The sequence below is a fragment of the Colias philodice genome, chromosome 29 (assembly GCF_061535455.1).
Source record: "Colias philodice isolate Cphi_HAF_F1 chromosome 29, ilColPhil1 Martin Lab GWU primary, whole genome shotgun sequence".
Lineage (NCBI taxonomy): Eukaryota > Metazoa > Arthropoda > Insecta > Lepidoptera > Pieridae > Colias > Colias philodice.
The window spans coordinates 3978241-3996161 of record NC_143114.1 but is presented as its reverse complement, the minus strand read 5'-3'; the positions used below and the strand labels follow the sequence as shown (position 1 = coordinate 3996161).

General features: G+C 35.9%; 1 protein-coding gene and 1 pseudogene across 3 annotated transcripts; both read right to left on the bottom strand.

Annotated features, from left to right (window-relative positions):
* Positions 1–291: 291 nt before the first annotated feature.
* LOC149475894 (uncharacterized) lies at positions 292–10577 on the bottom strand (annotated as a pseudogene).
* On the bottom strand, positions 7307–9605 carry LOC149475895 (uncharacterized). Of its 3 annotated transcripts, XM_089712965.1 has the most exons (4): positions 9025–9593; positions 8733–8934; positions 7854–7931; positions 7525–7744 (listed from the first exon to the last, which is right to left on the bottom strand). In XM_089712965.1, the coding sequence occupies exons 1-4, from the start codon at positions 9027–9029 to the stop codon at positions 7661–7663; spliced, it is 369 nt and encodes a 122-aa protein (XP_089569091.1). In that variant the 5' UTR covers positions 9030–9593; the 3' UTR covers positions 7525–7660. The 3 variants fall into 3 exon arrangements, with proteins under 3 accessions (XP_089569089.1, XP_089569090.1, XP_089569091.1); XM_089712963.1 differs by having other exon boundaries at positions 7307–7931; positions 9025–9605; XM_089712964.1 differs by lacking the exon at positions 9025–9593 and adding an exon at positions 8296–8480 and having other exon boundaries at positions 7307–7931; positions 8733–8990.
* Positions 10578–17921: the final 7344 nt, after the last annotated feature.

Here is a 17921-nt window from a genome sequence, read left to right as displayed (position 1 = left end):
GGCGATTGGTTTAGTTCTACGCGAAATGTCAGTGACAGCAGACATGTTATCGAAAAAGTTAATACGTTATTACCTTACATTGCTTGAGGAAGAAGAGTTGGAGTCAGAAGAAACCGAATTACTTACCGTATACTATTTGAACAATTCTATAAGGAAACATAGATTTTGGTTAAGAAATCATATCAAACATCGTTCAGAACACAGTGAATATTTTACTTTTTTCCAAACTGCTGATGAAGAAACTTTCGAAAAATCTTATAGAGTTTCAAGATGTACTTTTCATGAACTTCACTCCCTGATTGAACCATATATTCGGAAACAAGACACAAATTACAGAAATTCAATCAGTAGCTGTGAAAGATTAGCAGTGTGTTTAAAGTAAGTACACATTTTGAAATCAAAGTAACTTTTATTTTTGCATACAGTCGATGCCATGTTATATTAATTTAAAAATCATAATCTGTCTCAAAGTTGTCCGCATTTTCATTGGGTCCTGTTTGCTCTGCTGCAGATGTTTCAATATCCTGGGTTGTTTGAATTTGTGAAGCGCTAGGAGTATTAATACTAGTGTTAATATCATTTGGAGCACTAGGAGTATCGATATCGATACTAGTATTGATATTATCTGTTGTAGGTGTTGATGAGGCTGTAGAATAACCATAATTATTCGGAGAATACCAACTATGTTGAGGATTACTTTCTTCTGCTGATATTACCGCATTAAAGCAGGTTTTTTTAATTTGTAGTTGTAAATAATACGGCAGCTTTTTCGCCGATGCAGCCAAATTTAAAAAAAAATAAGTCTATTTCATCGTACTTATCACTAGCTGACATCATGTTTTTAACTTCTATCCGTTCTTGTTCCAACAGTTCGCGGCGTTTTTGATTTTTTTTCAAAAGATCTAGAATTTCATCGTTCTTTCTTTTTTTGGATGTGGATGGGAGAGGCCCAGAAGCTGTTGAATCATTAGGAACATCGACAGAAGGAAGATTATTTGAATTTGATGGCAACAAATTGCATGATTCCCGTGAACTCTCATCAATGGTATTTGGCGGATTTGAAGTTTCGCTTACTGAGTCATCCAAGGGCGCAAAATTTGATGACCGGTCTCTGTTACACATGTAAGGCAATAAGAATGACATGGCTTTCTGATATTTCCATTCTTTTCGTTGTTTTCTAGCCTGTCCACTCCTTGTTGCATTTTGTCTTTTTAAGGCATCTCGATGATTATCTCTCAGTTGTTTCCATCGCGACTTGGCAGTTTTAACTGAAACAATCAACAAACACAAAAAATTATTCCATGGTCTATTTATAAAAAAATATTACTTTTATTTTTCAGGTATTTAGCAACCGGCCACTCATTTACAACGATTTTTTTTTTTTTTTTTTACCTAAAATAATGAACCTAAGGTATCATTATTGAAAATTACGATCTAGCCCTTTACTATAGGCTAATGAGTAATATAAATCTAACTTAATTTGCTAGGTATAGTATGTCTAAGAATGTGTCCATTAACACTTTTCTTAATGTCTCTATTTAAGGCGAAGACACTTTGTTCATGTGTTCTTTATGAATAGCACTATATTACACTGACACTTCACTAAACTAACTCAAAGGGTTTTGTCCTTTTTAGTCTTCTCACTATGTCCGTGTTGTCAAGGAGCTGGATAGCCTCGACGTTCACATGATGGTGAAGTCTGCGTTCGTGAGCTTCGGCGTTTTTTTTAATTATGTCCATGACGAGATCTACTTTAAGGTCCCGATGTAGGTCGTCATTTCTTATGTACCAGGGAGCATTCTCGATCTCTCTCAGCACTTTATTTTGGAATCGTTGTATGATAGTGATATTACTTTGTTTGGTACAGCCCCAAAGCTGACTACCATAAGTCCACAAAGGCATAAGGACTTATTTATACAAGAGTAATTTGTTTTGCTTTGAAAGTGTTGAATGCTTGCCAATTAGCCAGTAGATACATAGCCTTATAGCGAAGCCTTATAGCGAAGCTCTAGCTCCTCGCGTTTCTTTTTGACATGAGCCTTCCAGCGAAGCTTTGCGTCTAGAGTCATACCCAGGTATTTCGCTGTATTTTGATAAGGTATTACATGATTATTTATGTATACCGGATGATAATTTGGCTTTTTGTTTGTGAAGTCTATGTGAATAGATTTAGACTCATTGAGTTTTACTCTCCATTTTTTCGTCCAGTCAAAGATCGTATTAACAGCTGTCTGAACTTTTTCTACTGCTTTTTCATGAGTGTCACCTGTAGCCATTATAGCTGTGTCATCCGCAAATGTTGCAATGGTGTTGTTCTCTAACTCAGGAATATCGCAAGTGTACAACAAGTACAGAATAGGACCCAGGACACTTCCTTGCGGTACTCCAGCATTTATAGGCTTAAGCTCTGAATATGCATCATCTTGTCTTACTCTAAACATACGTTGTGATAAGTAAGACTCTAAGATGTCAGCAAACTGTTTTGGGAGCATATTTCTTAGTTAAATTTACAACGATGGGAGAAAATTTTAGAATTGGATTAAAAAGTGTATCAAGAATTATTGATGAGGTTTGTGATGCTTTATGGAATGTATTGCAACCTCTTGTCATGCCGCAACCAACAGAAAACGACTGGAAAGAAATAGCAAAAGATTTTGATGAACTATGGCAATTTAAAAATTGTACAGGTGCTCTTGATGGCAAGCACGTATATATCACGGCTCCCTCGAAAACTGGGTCCTCGTTTTTCAACTACAAAAAGAGATTTTCTGTAGTATTGATGTGTTTAGCTGATGCCAGAAGGAAAATCAGAATGGTTGATGTGGGATCTATGGGAAGATTTTCTGATGCAGGAATTTTTGATAACAGCATTTTCGGAAAGAGTCTAAAAGAGAAGAGATTGAATTTACCTGAGCCGGTACCATTGTATCAAGGTGGTGCAAAAATGCCGTTCATATTTATAGGAGACGAAGCTTTTCCATTAATGGAAAATTTTATGAGGCCATACCCACGTGATGGACTAAACGCAGAAAGAAAAATATTTAATTACCGATTATCAAGAGCACGTCGCATTGTTGAGGCAACTTTCGGTGTATTGACGAGAAAGTGGTACGTGTATCATAAAGATTTCGAATGCAAAATAGAAACAGTTGACAAGGTAATAAAAGCAACATGTGTTTTGCACAATTATTTAATTCAAAGACAACCTGATTATATAAACAATATTGAAAATAACATGGAGCAAACATTATTATCAGTTGGTGATATTACACAAACACAACATTCTATTAATGATGGTTTTCAAGTTCGCGAAATGTATTGTTCATACTTCAATAATCAGGGGAAGGTTCCATGGCAAGATACTCGAATTTTGAAAAGAATCTATAGTCAGTGATGTGTGACAGATTTGGATAGTTTGGCCAGCCGCGGACATTATTTAGGTATTATTTTGTTAAATAAAAAAAAGATATCAATATGTACCTACTAGAGGGTATTATAGAATAAAGATACATAATATTATTTACCATCCGATATGTTTGTTTCAATGATTATTTGGTCCCACGCAGCATCTTTTGTTTCGTTGCATTTGTAAAATTCTGAAGATGTGTTCCAAATGCACGGAAACTTTTTCACACTTTCAATAAGTTTTTCATCCATTGTGTTCACTGCGTCGGTCACATACGCACTGGTCGGACTACGGCGGCAAACTGCGGGCGCAACTGGCGCCCGCGCCTGCACTCGCTTCCCCGCTCCGCTTCCCCGCTCCGTTTCTCCGCTCCGCTGCCTTGCATCCCCGGTCCGCTTACCGGTTTTGTATGAATTTTTAAACTATTTCGCAACTCCCTGAAGTGTGATTCTGTAAGACTTCATTCTAAACTTCGAATCTGAATCCGCTGTGAGTTTCTTGATTGGCATTCTTAAAACTCGGTTGATAATTCGAATCTACACTAGCGCTACTCTTGCGAGCGTGTTTGCGAGTTGAACTATATTGAACTCGAGATTTTGACAGATAAAGTATGAGATGACATAAAAAGTGGCATTCTTTAAGGTAATTCCACCGTGAGCTCGACGCTCACTTCGCACTCAAACCCGGTTCAAAGTGTCAAATTATAAGTATTAGACCGGGAGATACTGACACAAAATTTCGAGTCATTTGTAACAAGATGGCGGTTCTACAGGGTTCTTAGTACGCAATGACAAAAAGAAAAATGATGGTGTGAACGCTGGTACCGGCGGCTTAGTCGCGTGGGCGTTAGTCGAACTCGTCGGAAAATAGCGAAAGTCAAACGATTTGTAACAGTATGGCACTTATTTTTCCTGGAAGTTTGAGGATCAAAGAATATAAATACAAAATTTCAAAGATCTAGGTGTTGGAAATCTTCACTTATATAAATTCATACTAAATTAATTTTTCAAGTATGACAGCACTTTTTCCCCCTACTAGAAGTATGGCAAATATAATAATGGTCACATTTTATCAAATACTCTCCAAAAATCCAAATGCAATACTGGTACAAAAAGTTTGGCGAAATAATTTTTTTTTGCAGATTTTCGGCGGTATGGCGACCATTTGGAATCGTCCGAAAAGTATGGCATGGCGATTTTCGTAAATGGCTGCACGACGATGGTTACCTGTGCAAAAGTTAGCCTGGTACAAATGGTTGAATAATTGTTTTATTTAAATCAACATATTCGCGTCGGTATGGCGGGCTGTAAGTCACACCGGAAAAGTATGGCATGACACTACCGCCTACTTCTTTTTTATGGGCTATCGGTAAATACTAAAATTTTTGTGTTACAAATCGTTTGACTTTCGCTATTTTTCCGACGAGTTCGGCTAACGCCTACGCGACTAAACCACTGATACCAGCGATCACACCATCATTTTTCTTTTTATCATTGCGTACTAAGACCCCTGTAGAACCGCCATCCTGTTACAAATGACTCGAAATTTTGTGTCAGTATCTCCCGGTCTATATCTATTTTACGAGTGAAAATAGAAGAAATCATAGTTAGATAGTGTTTATATAAAGTTTTTAAAGTGAATAAGTGCCTACCTAATTAAGCGATAACGATGGCAAGAATGTTTTTGTATAAATCTATATTAGAAGAAGCTCACGCTTTGGATAAACTAGAAAAGCGTCGACAATCTACCAAAATTCGAAGTTTATCTTTATTAACCCGAGATGACGACTATGTGAGCGTGTATAGATTGTCAAAGGAGTTAATTGACCAACTGGAGTATGAGTTACTGCCTCTGATAAAGCCCACAAAACGTCTAGGAAAAGGACTTTCAATTCGTGTAAAAGTAAGTTTATTTTACTAAGTACCTATAAAGTTAATTTTGTAAGTATTTACACAGTTTATAGCGGAAAGATTTGTAACCAAGCATACCATACCTAATTTAAGAAAAACACTTCATATTAAGGAGTATTTTATTCCCTTTGTGGATTCCCCGCTAGCTGTACTCATATATATGTTTTCATGTTAGTCTAAGGTACCTATAGTTATAATATTGGTATTCTATTCAGCATGAAAATAACCAAATTGGTCCCTTTGTTGTTTTGACTAGATCCAGGTAAAGTAGGTATTTATTTTTTTATTGATTTATTGTTTCAGATATTATGCACCTTGTCATTCTTGGCTAATGGCAGTTATCAGAAAATTATTAAAGAAAACATAAGAACCTATTTATCGCAACCATCAGCATCTCGTTGCATAAATGAAGTAGTGGAAGCTCTGAATAATCCGGCCATAGTAAGAAAATATATAAGGTTTCCTCAAAATATACAAGAAAGACAAATGTTAAAAGAAAGGTTAGTAGGTATAATATATTATAATTAAAGTGACCCTTTGATTTTTTTACATTTTTACAAATTACAGGTTCTACAAAAAGTTTGGCTTTCCAGCAGCTCTTGGGTGTATTGATGGCACTCTGGTGGCAATGAAAAAACCAGCAGAGAATGAAGAACGTTTCTACTGCCGCAAAGGCTACCATGCAAGAAATGTGCAATTGGTAAAATGGATTTCAATGTTGTAATCAATTATCATTAGGTATTCAATTATCTTTATTATATTTTTTTTTTCAGATTACAGATGCAGATTTAAATATTTTAAATGTGGATCCAACTTATGGTGGAGCTACTCATGATAGCTTCATTTTTAATTATGGTGTTATAAAAGAACACTTAGAGACATTAACAAATGCTGGTGAAGAAGTTGTTTTGCTCGGTAAGTTAATCCCTCCCTGCCCCTACTTCAGAATATAAGCCTAATTACTAGGTATAAAAACTACATAGTTATGTTTTTTTTCAGGTGATTCAGGATATGCTCAGCGCGCCTTCCTTATGACACCAATTAGTGGCGCTGAAGATAATTCCCCAGAAGCTTATTATAATGAGCGTCATTTAACTGCTCGTAATTCAGTAGAGAGAACAATAGGCCTCCTAAAAGGACGATTTAGGTGCTTATTAGTGCACAGAGTGCTCAACTATCATCCAGACGTAGTTGCAAAAATAGTTATCGCATGTTGTGTTTTGCACAACATGTGCAATCGCGCAGGAATGCCGGCATTCACAATTTCGGAAGAAGAGCGACTAGAAGAGCTTCAAACAATTGCTGAAGTTCAAAGGAGGCAAACTAGGGATTTGCCATCTAACACCGATTTAGCTCTAGGGCAATTACATAGGCGAAACATAGTGAATAGGCTTTGGCGTTCACGTCATAATTAATTTGATCCTGGCAGCTCAGCAGCAGCACTTATTTGTAATCTTTAACTTCTTCTATCCACGTGTTAGGATATGATTCATCTATTTTATTCCTGATAGTTTTTTTATTTTATTGTGTTCGTTTTGCCTTAGCTAAGCTTTTACTCTCTTTGTTCAGATTTGTTAGTTTGTAAGACAATATAGAAGTAACCCAGCTTTATAGCTTTCTTTTTATACAGATTTTTCCATACTCCTTGTTTGTGAATGTGAGAACATAGTAGGTCGTGTGTTTATATATATTTCTTCTTTTGTAGTGCTAATTTTCGTAAGGACTTTCCCCTTATTACCAGACCTACGTTTTTCTCACATATCTAAGTACCTATTCAAAATTTGTAACAATCAGTTTGTAAAACTATACCATATTTTAAAAGAGTAACCATGGAGTTTCTTGCCGGTTCTTCTCCATGGAATCGACCAACCCGAACCGAGCACCTAAGTGAAATAAAAATATTCGATTTTGATTTTGGTGTTGTTTATTGTATGTATTCTGTGGTGTGTGAGGCGGGTCTTTCAATAAAACTGCGCTAGTATTCGTTTAAAGTGTTTAATTTAAATATTAAAAAAACTTACAGAACTTAAAGTAAGATTTTTAGTTTTTAAAAAACTAAAAATCTTACTTTAAAAACTAAAAATCATACTTTAAAAACTAAAAATCTTACTTTAAAAACTAAAAATCTTACTTTAAAAACTAAAAATCTTACTTTAAAAACTAAAACACGACTCATACTGCTACACCCTATCTCTATTTTTGGCCTCTGCCAATGCTTGCAGCCCTTTCCCGACTGCAGCCACAGCTTCAGCTAAAATTTTATCCCTCTCTGCACTCCTCTCCAGAAAGGACTGTAAGATCTGTGAATTTAATCTTTGTAACTCCAGCTGCTGTTCTTCCACCCTCAGGAATCTCTCGGTGGTGGTGGAGAATTCCGTTCGCCGTTGTGATGGTGGAGGAGCAGCAACTGAAGACGTGTGACGTGATGCTGAAAAGAGAACACCTATTAGTACACGCGTTAATAAAAACTCATAAATAAATAGCAGCTTTTCGTTGTCATTTGTTTCAAAAGTGAAGTTTTGATAGTTTGTACTTACACACAGAACCACCTCGACTACCACGAACTGTCCTAGGGCGGCGAGAAGGTGAAGCAACTGAAGCTGCGTGACGAGAAGCTAAAAAGATAAATATTTACATAACTTACATGAAGGTTCTTTAAGTCGTCACTTCTATGATTTACTTTATTCAGCTTGCTTGATATTATATCGATTAATGACCATCATAGACAACTACCAATAGTAAAAAAACCTTATTACTTAATTTTCTAAACATGAAATCTTTTGTGAGCAGAATGACCATTATTTATTTTACCTAAGCCAAAACTTATTTTTGTCGCTTAATCTAAGTAATTTATAAATTAAGTAGAAAATAAAAAAGAAAATTTTAGTATGGAAAATGCATACTTCTTTAAAATTCTCCATCTAATGGTAATGAAAGTTGTTTATAATTTATTGTTATTTAATGCATTTCTAAACTTACCGGAAATGGCTGTATGCCTAAATGTGCATCTCCTGTAGAAAAGCTTTCACCACCACATAAAGCAACAATTCTTTCTTCAAGCTCTGATAGTTCCACTTCATCCTCCATCCCACCACCAGTCCTACGCCTAGCAGCAGAACGTGCTGCTACTTTTTTTTTATGGCGCTTTTTTTGTCAGACCAATACTATAATCAGACATTTATTTAAAGAAATTATAAAAAATTGCTGTTATTAAATACACATGTATTTTTTAAACTACATTAAAATCTCCATTTCCTTATTATTCAAAGTCAAGTATTGAGTAAAATTACGTAAAATTAAAATAAGATATTTATGAAATCAAGGAACAAACTTGAAACCAAGATTATCGCATATTTTAAGTGGTTTGCTTTATGGAATGTTAAGTGGTTCTAACATGTAAAAAAAGCACTGCTAACCTTGGTCCACTGTTTGTAGGTTTTGATGGTGCCACCTATACTATTGAGGCGCACGGCTAGTTCCTCCCACTGGCGTCGACTTCGCTCTCTGGCATTTTGAGTTCTCAAGAAACCCTTCGCCATGCCAGGGTTTCTTTCCATAAACTCTATCAGAGTTTCAACCTGAGCCGACGATGGGTGAGAGGAACGTGTTTCATTTGGACTGAAACATTATTGTTGGATTAGAAAACAAAATAAACATTTCTTTAATTAATATCATTTTTGAACTTTACAACAAGAAATATAAACTTACTTCATGATTATTTCACAATAATTAACGGCACTGAACGATAAAAAAACAAACAAAATGCAAACAAAACAATGCAAGGACGAGATGAAAATATTGTCCACAGATTAATAATGATGTTGGCTGTCAGTAATTTTGGTAAGCATAGATTATATTCACGACACGAATTTAGAGTTTTCTGTTTATTTTTTACTTATTAGCTGCCTCAAATTCCTTAAAATAATAGATTGTAATTTAAACATCATATTTAGCTAAAATTCTGTGTCAAAAACTGATAAAATAAAAAACCGATAAATGTCGAATTACATTTTGTTGAGTGTGGTAGTCACTAGTACAGTATTGGTCGCTTTGGAGCTCACTTCACTTCGCAAGTGATTAGGTGATGCTTACAGAATGCAAAATCAAGGTCATTTTGAACCTTATGCGAAGTGAGAGTGAATAGCGACGTGATATGCGAGTTGTTGTCTGAATTTTACAGAATCGACGTGCTGTCCACTAAAGAGGTGCGGAGATTTTGTGCAGTCCTATTGGTTAATATTTCTCCGTTTCTCCGCTCCGCTGCCTCGCTCCGCTCCGGTGGACAGGCAGCCTTACAACATTACTTGAACGAAATACTTAATATAATAAATTGCACTTACCGTCAGATAATTGAGTTTCTTTCAAAACGTTCTCCCAAGCTGCATCTTTGACGTCAGTAAGTTTATAGGTATCTATTGATGTGTTCCATAGACATGGATATTTTTTTACTGATTCAATAAATTGTTCATCCATTACGTTTTATTTAAATTAACTAATTGTTTACGTTGAAAAATACAAACTGCACAAATTATTCACGATAAAAGCGTGTGCTCGCGCGCACGGTACTAGCAAGATGGCCGGCCGGCGCGCGCGCGGGGTTCTGCGGGTTGCTAGCGGGCGAGAGGGGGGAGGGTGACATCGCTCACTGCACGCCGCTCACATCTCTCGTCTCCACTGCGCGTCGTCCGCGCACAGCTCACATCTCCGCTTCCATCGCGACATACAAATATTACACATCTCCGCACAGCGATCTCCACTGAAGCTGAGCGGAGAGGAGACGTGTCAATAACTCAATTCTATTGGTTGTTTAAAAAACATCTCCTCTCCGCTCGTCTCGTCTCCGCTTTGGTGGAGTCCCGGCCTCAGGACAATAGGTTGCCACTTTTTTAGCCTTGTTTTTGGCAATTCTTGATCCAAACGTAGAGACACAGTTTTTGTAGCATTCTACACAGTAGCGCCTGGATTGCCTTACATTGCCTTCCTTTGCTTTTAGGCTATGTTTCAGTCTTTTAGGTCTCTTAGGAATAGATTCATTTTCGGTTTCGTCTTTACCAGAGTTTACTAAATATTCGACTAATTGACGTCGGAATTCTACAATTCCTAGTCGACTTGTATTTTCGCAAAACATGATCCAGGCATTTACCACAGCCGTATTTAAAATTAATTCGATGCCTAATTTCTTATACCATTTTATGGTTTTTCTTAATGGCGATGAGTACGCGCTCATCTGATCGCTCATGTCTACTGACCCTTTTGCTTTATTATACGCTAAAACCATCTTCGGTTTTCGAACCACTTCCTTTTTTATGCACACTAGCAAATCCTTTAGAGTGTTTAGTGGAGAGCATGAACACACTTCGTTTATCCTTCCAATGCAACACTGTTATACCACGTTCGTTTTCCATTGCTACACATTCACCCGGCTTGAGGTTTGCATCAATAACTTGTTTGGGCAGGCCCTTTCTATTTTTTCGCAGTGTGCCTACTAAATGAGTATACCTATCTAGAAGTTCATTTGCTAAATCCAAACTCGTATACCAGTTATCCGTAGCTACGGTGTGCCCCAAATCAAGTATTTCTTTACAGAGTGACATTACAACGTTTTTAGGCGTTGTATTCAGCTGTTCGTGGTTTTTACCAGCGTAAAGTTCTAATTTACAGGTATAACCTGGTGTTGTACACAGTTTAAATAGCTTCATTCCGTATTTGTGCCGCTTGCTCTTATTGTATTGCCTAAAGTTTAATCGCCCGCGGTAAGGCACTTGACTTTCGTCAACACAAACTTCTTTAGGCGAATAGTACCGTTGAAATGAGTTATTTAACGTATCTATCAGACTGCGTATTTTATAGATTTTATCGCTGGTATCTGCAGTTTCGTTGTCAACGAAATGCAGATTCTGTAACAACAGTTCGAATCTATTACGACTCATGATCGAAGGTGCAAAAGTTTGTTTGAAAACTCTGTCTGTGCTCCAGTATAGACTTATTTTTGGGAGTTTGATTAGTCCCATGTACATAATAAGTCCAAAAAGAGTCTTGACTTCATCTTTGTTTGTTGGCTTCCAACTTTTCAAACGCGATGACGGCTTTGTGCTTTCTCGTCGCTCAGCATACAAATTGGTTTGCACTGCTATTTCCTCAAAAATTTCGTCAGAGACTAATAATGAAAAATAGGCTCCTGGGTCTGCATTTCGAAGTTCTTTATCGTACGGTTTCTTGATACCTAGAACAAATCAGTTCTTTGGTTATAAAAGGACATATTATAGACTAGCTTTTATACACATACATCCATCCTATATATTAGTAGGACAGTAGACTATTTAAAAAATGTAAAAATATTATTGACTTTTGAGCTTTAACCACAGAAAACATACAGATGAATTGAGAACCTCCTTCTTTTTTTAAGTCGGTTAGTGAATAAAACACATAAATTTATTGCACATAAAAGATATACCTATATTAATATTATTATAAATACCTGTTGGCTCCGTAAATGCAATCACTGCTGGTTGGAGTCCTCTTGGTTCTCTCCATTTTTGTCGCCTAAACAGACTTCTGGAATCAATTTTTATAGTTGTTGTTTAGAGATTCTTAAGTGATACATTATGCTGGTGTAGCTGTCTCCCGTCGCTAAAAAGCGTAAAGTCGCACCTAATCTCATGTCAGGAGGAATCACATCGTTCCTCCATGTTGTTTTCTTCTCTATATCTGGTAAAATCATAGTTAATAGTTCTTGAAAATCGCTTTCTGAACATCTAAAAAAATTTTTTATACCGAACCTATCATCAATTTTTAGTTCTTGATAAATATTGAAGGAACGAGGTTGCAGGTAGGGTCGGACCCGGAACCTATTTTTATTATTTCTTTGGAGAACTAAGGGCGCATTCACACGGGATACGTCTTTGACGATTCGGTATAAAACACGATTCGCCTTGACGGATAGATGTTCACATTGAATACGGAATCGTGTTTTTTCACGATTCGTCAAAATATCCGAATTGATGTTCACATGTTGTTTCGTGATTGTGTTCAGTTGAGAGTAAACTACCAAAGACAATGGACGTGAATACTTTAATTTTGTACTGGTATTATCGTCGATCTAAAAAAAGAAAAACAAGAAGAATACACTGGGTGCATCCAATTTTAAGGCAAAGACAAAGTGTTGGGGATTTTTATACTTTGATGAGCTCGTTACGAGAAGATGATACCAAATTTTACACTTATTTTAGAATGTCTAAAGATACCTTTGACTTCCTTCTCCAAAGGTTGGATACGGATTTGAGAAAACAGGATACATGTATGAGAAAGGCCATTAGCCCTGAAGAAAAGTTGGCGATAACTATAAGGCAAGAAAAACTAATTTTTATTATTCTTATTTATTGGTTATATTTATGATAATTTAGAACATGTTTTTAGAAATTTGATAGATCCAGATAATCACTTAATTGACTTAGAGCTGTAGATAGTGCCGGTGATGCACTTGGATCATCGCGATGGATCAGCGATGTTCCAGGTTGTAGAGGGGTGGGCGTTTCTGCAGACACTTCTGCATTTACTATCGATGAACTTTCAGGAAGAGGCCGAGTATTATTATTATTAGACGTTCCTCTCGGTGATTCTTGAGGCTTAGTATAATAACCACCACTATTATAGTTGTGATGATGTGAATTGTAATAATTTTGATGCCAATTCGAATAGTTTCGTCCAGTTTTAATACTCTGTATTAGGTTAATGACCCCAGATTGGAATTCCAGTATTTGATCATCATCAAAATGCTGAAGGGATGGCAGAACCCCCTTAAAAAAATTCATGTTACGGTCATCACTTCCAATTGTGTTTAATTGATGATCAACAAGTTTCATCATTTTATCATCCAATACGCTGCCACTATCCATTCTTTTCTTTTTTGATGATGATTCTAAGTGTTTCTCTTTCTGATTTTCTTGTTGATCTGCATTTTCTCTTTAGGCTTCATCTCTTGTATTTGGATTATTGTCATATGTTTCACCTGGCTTAATAAATCAACTATTGCTAAAACAACTTCCACGTCTTCTTCGTCGGAACTCATTTTTGAAATGAAATAAAAACAATAACAAAAATAGGCGCAGCGGACGAGCGGTTTTGCAAACATTTTTTGGTAACATGTTTCGATAACATGTTTTGTTAGAAAATTGTCGCTGCGGACCCGGCTTTAGATTTCGAAATGCTGAGGCGTCGTGTTACTTGTAGCTGTACTAGCGGTAGTCACTGCCGCTATGATGGCGTTGGAGCAGGAGTACTCCATCATCTTGTCCGCCATGGCTGCCAAGGTGTCGAGCGAAGATTCATTATTGACGGAGAGCACACAGCGTATGTGTGTAGGTAAGTGATTCATCCATTCAATTTTCAATCCTTAGTCTGTTATCATGCCGCCGGTTCACGTTCAGTTCACGCATCTTACGTAGAAGTATGCTTGGTTTTTGGTCACCAAGTTCTAGACCGCTGATTAATTTTTGGAAATTCTGTACTTCGGACTTCTCATAAACGGTGAGCAATCGGTTCTTCAGCGATGCATATTTGTCCTTGACTGGCGGGTTGTAGAGGAGATCTGTGAGGTGCTGCAAGTCTTGTGCTTGCAGTTGTTGCAGAAGATAGCGGTACTTCTGGTCGTCGGAGGTCTTGAGTGGGTCTACCACAGCTTCAAATTGTATGAACCAGGCTCTCGGGATTTCGCGCCAAAATGGTAGCAGCCTGGACTGGATGGAGACGGGGGCCAGCTCGCAGTGCTTTTCTTCATATTGTTGTTCGTCTTTTTCTTCCATGTTTTCTTTTTGCTCCGTCGGGGTCACCAATTGTAGAGAACTGTAGAGGGGTTGTTAACTCGAAAGACATTTCAGATTGTTATGATTTTATTTGTACACAGTTCCCGTATTTATACAAAAAATCGACCAAAAACAAAACTAATCAGAATTCTAATTTTGAGATTGAAATTTAGAATGCGCTCTGATTAAGAAAAAGAATGCGCCGGCTTGTACACAATATGATATATATATACTCTATGCATGTCTCCCATAACTTAACTGAATTAGATCTGTTTTTTAATAATTTCGTTTTATATTATGTATTTACTTTTTTTTAAATTTTCATTCGTCTAGAATATTTTTACAACTAGCAACCACGTTCATTTATATGTCAAATAGATGATAAAATTGTCAAATGTCATTGTCAATGTGTCATTCCCCCACAGTACAGATTGGGCCAGTGGCTCAGTAATAATAATGTACTCTGTGGACTAAAGCGAGCAATCAGATTTCACCACAAAACAGGTTTAAACTTGCCACGTCGGGTACATCAGCATGGCGTTCAAAACAAACAATTCGTTGAACAATGACGCGAATTTTATGGACATTTTAAAAACAGAGTTTTAAGTTACTTAATATAAATTGATGGGTTATTTTTTGGTAATGAATTGTTAATTAGTTATTTATCTTCTTAATAAGAAGATAAACATTAAATTTTTATCCTTTCGAGCAAATTTAAATATTTTAGATAAAGAATTGTAAGCGACAGTAGTGAAAGGACACGCAAAAATATCACAATTTTCATACTTTTTCTATGATAACTTTTTATATATTAACTCTTCTTTAAAATATTTTTGGGGGACATTTTCGTTATTTAATAAGACAGTAAAAACTGTATTTATACATAAAATTTATGAAGGCGTTTTTTAATAATATCGAAAGACATTAATTTAGTCCCTCTTAAATATTCACCCTCCTACGAAAATCCTGTAACATATCCGTAACAGTCGTATAATCACTGTTCACTCCGCACTGCACAGACTTAGGGCTGCCACTAAAAATCATTTCTTTTTCTCATTACATTTTACTTCTATACTATCCGTTCTGTATTTTATGTATTATTTTTTATTCATTTTATTAGTTACATAAAAGTAATTTACTTTTATGTAACTATTGGTTTTTACTTTTTAAATTTAATAATAACTATATACTTACTTTATTTCTTTTATATTGCTAATATTATCTATAGTATTTATATTTTATGTTTGGTACGATGAACTTCCTCTAATGGGTCTTGGCAGAATATCAGCGTTGTGGTTCTTAGAACCATGACAATGTGCTGAGCCAAGACCTTTTCAGGAAACAATGTTTTTGTAAATTTTTCTTTAATGTTATTTCAGATTTTAAATGTTTCTTGTTTTATTTTATTGTTTGGTATTTAAAAATTGTACTTAAATGTTTTCCTGAATAAATGTATAAATAAATAAATAAATAAAGGTATGCTTAGAGGCTTGGAGTACAAATGAAACAACCGTTCGGTTATAAGGTGTATTCAAGACTGACTTACACTACACACAGGTGCACACAATATAACATAATATAACATTAAGCTACATATACTTAATATAATTCATATAGGTACTTCACGTACTTCATATAGGTACTTCAATGTATTCTGTGCCTATAGTAAAAAAATAAATTTGTACGGAATTTAAGTTCGCTGCTGGCTGCGGCGGCTGCTGGCGCTGCAATGGTTAGTGGTAATGAAACACTGCTTGACTGTAAGCTGTATAATAATGTATTGAACTGTTATTACAACTGCTATTACAACTGCACTTAAACTGAAGAACCACAGGACTATATAGTATGACGCACACATACATAACATACATTATACATTACACACTACAGCGCATGTGACATGGAGACAGCTGTCAGCGGATCAGTTGTATTTTGTACAGGAGAGTAGGCGCCTTGTTCTGGTAGTAAGTATCCAGGCGAGTATGGACTCGAAGCAGACGAAATATTATGGGATGGAGACGGCTCTAGACTTAACAATTCATATTTTGTGAGGACACCATAAAGTTCACTCTTTGCTTTAATTCTTAAGATTGATGGGAGCATTTTAAACACACTTTTTAAGTGGTCTGAAAACGACACAAGTTCATCGTCATCGTTTATTTTATCTAAAGCTTTTTGCCGAGACTTCTCTTTTTTGAAGGTAATTTAATATGTCGTTTTTTTGCCTTTTATTAGACTTAGGAATTTTTGCAGAATTCTGTAGTGGTCGGTGGTCGGAAGTCCTGAACTAGTCTTCTACGTCCACAAGACATTATACATATTTCCTCATTTTTAAAATGCTTTGAACATATTAGACTATTTTTGAAAGGTTTCCAGTTGTGTTCACATCTTTCCTTTCTGAAGACCGCGATCCATTTATTTTCCCAGACTTGGCTTATAGGAAATCTGTAAAACATTATTTATTAATAAATAAATTAGGATCTGTGTCATGTTTTCATAATATCAAAGTTTTTAAATTTTATAAATACCTGCAAACATGGTACAGCTTCTGTTAGAAGTCTTCTACGTCCGCCCTTGGTTATATACAGGGTGTCCCACTATTGGTATACTAAGCGCGAAGGAACTTGTAGTTTTTCATACACTGATCACGTAAAAAATACTTTAAAAAAAAATTACGTCCAAAATTTTTGCTAAATTTTTCCTGAAAATCCATGTTTTCTTCTCTAGCTTCGCGCAGCCGGCATATACCGCTTCTCTTATATGAGCATTTTATCTATGAAAACATAATCTTAAACGATAGCTCACGTGCTGGTGGCAAAGTTGGGCGGCTCGCTTGTTATGGGTGTACACATAGAGTTTTAAGAATTCATCTATTTGAAAAAAAAATGAATCTGGAATTTTTTAATTATTTTTTACGTACTCAGCGTATGCAAAACTATAACCTCCTTTGAGCTTAGTATACCAACAGTGGGACACCCTGTATATGCTCCGGCATGAAGTGCACGGAGCATATAAGACTACGTTCACGAGGTGTCCAGCGAGGATCGCCTCGATTTCTTCGTATTACCTCAATCCGTTGTTGTTTAGAGGATTGATTTGTGGGAAATCTGTAAAACATTTTTTATAAATATATTTTTTTCTAACTTATTATTAATCGACTGTAATACGGCAGGTTGGCCTGGGCCCATAACCTGTTGTACCTTATTTAGGGGTCGTTCAAGTATAACGTGAGCAGATTTCTTACCATTTTTTACCCCGCCCCCCTTGTCATCAAAAGTAAGCAAAGCACTTACCCTTTTCCCCCTATGCTTACGTAAACATATTTAGTAATAAATGTTTTTTTTATATTGTTATTTTTCAACACCCCTACTTATCGCAATAATCATACAAAAATTTAATGAGACCAAAGAAAACGTAAACATTCAATATACCCAACAAACGCATAAACTTATAATTACACAGTTACAGTAATTATATACATAGTTACAGTAATTTGATAATCTTATTGGATACACATTCTCTACAAAAATGATATTTTACATCTATGTGCTTGGTTCTTTTATGAAACACTTTGATTGTCATTATATACTTTGAAACTATACATAGTATTTGTTATTTCAAACTGTAAACTTCTCAAAAACAGTGCCTCCTTGCATGCTTCTGCCATCCCCATATATTCAGGTTCTGTGCTTGACAGAGCCACTGTTGTTTGTTTTTTACATTCCCAAGAAATTATACCATTAGATAATAAAAAAACAAAACCCTGTATAAAAAACAATAAACATTCTGGTGAAGCAATTTAAA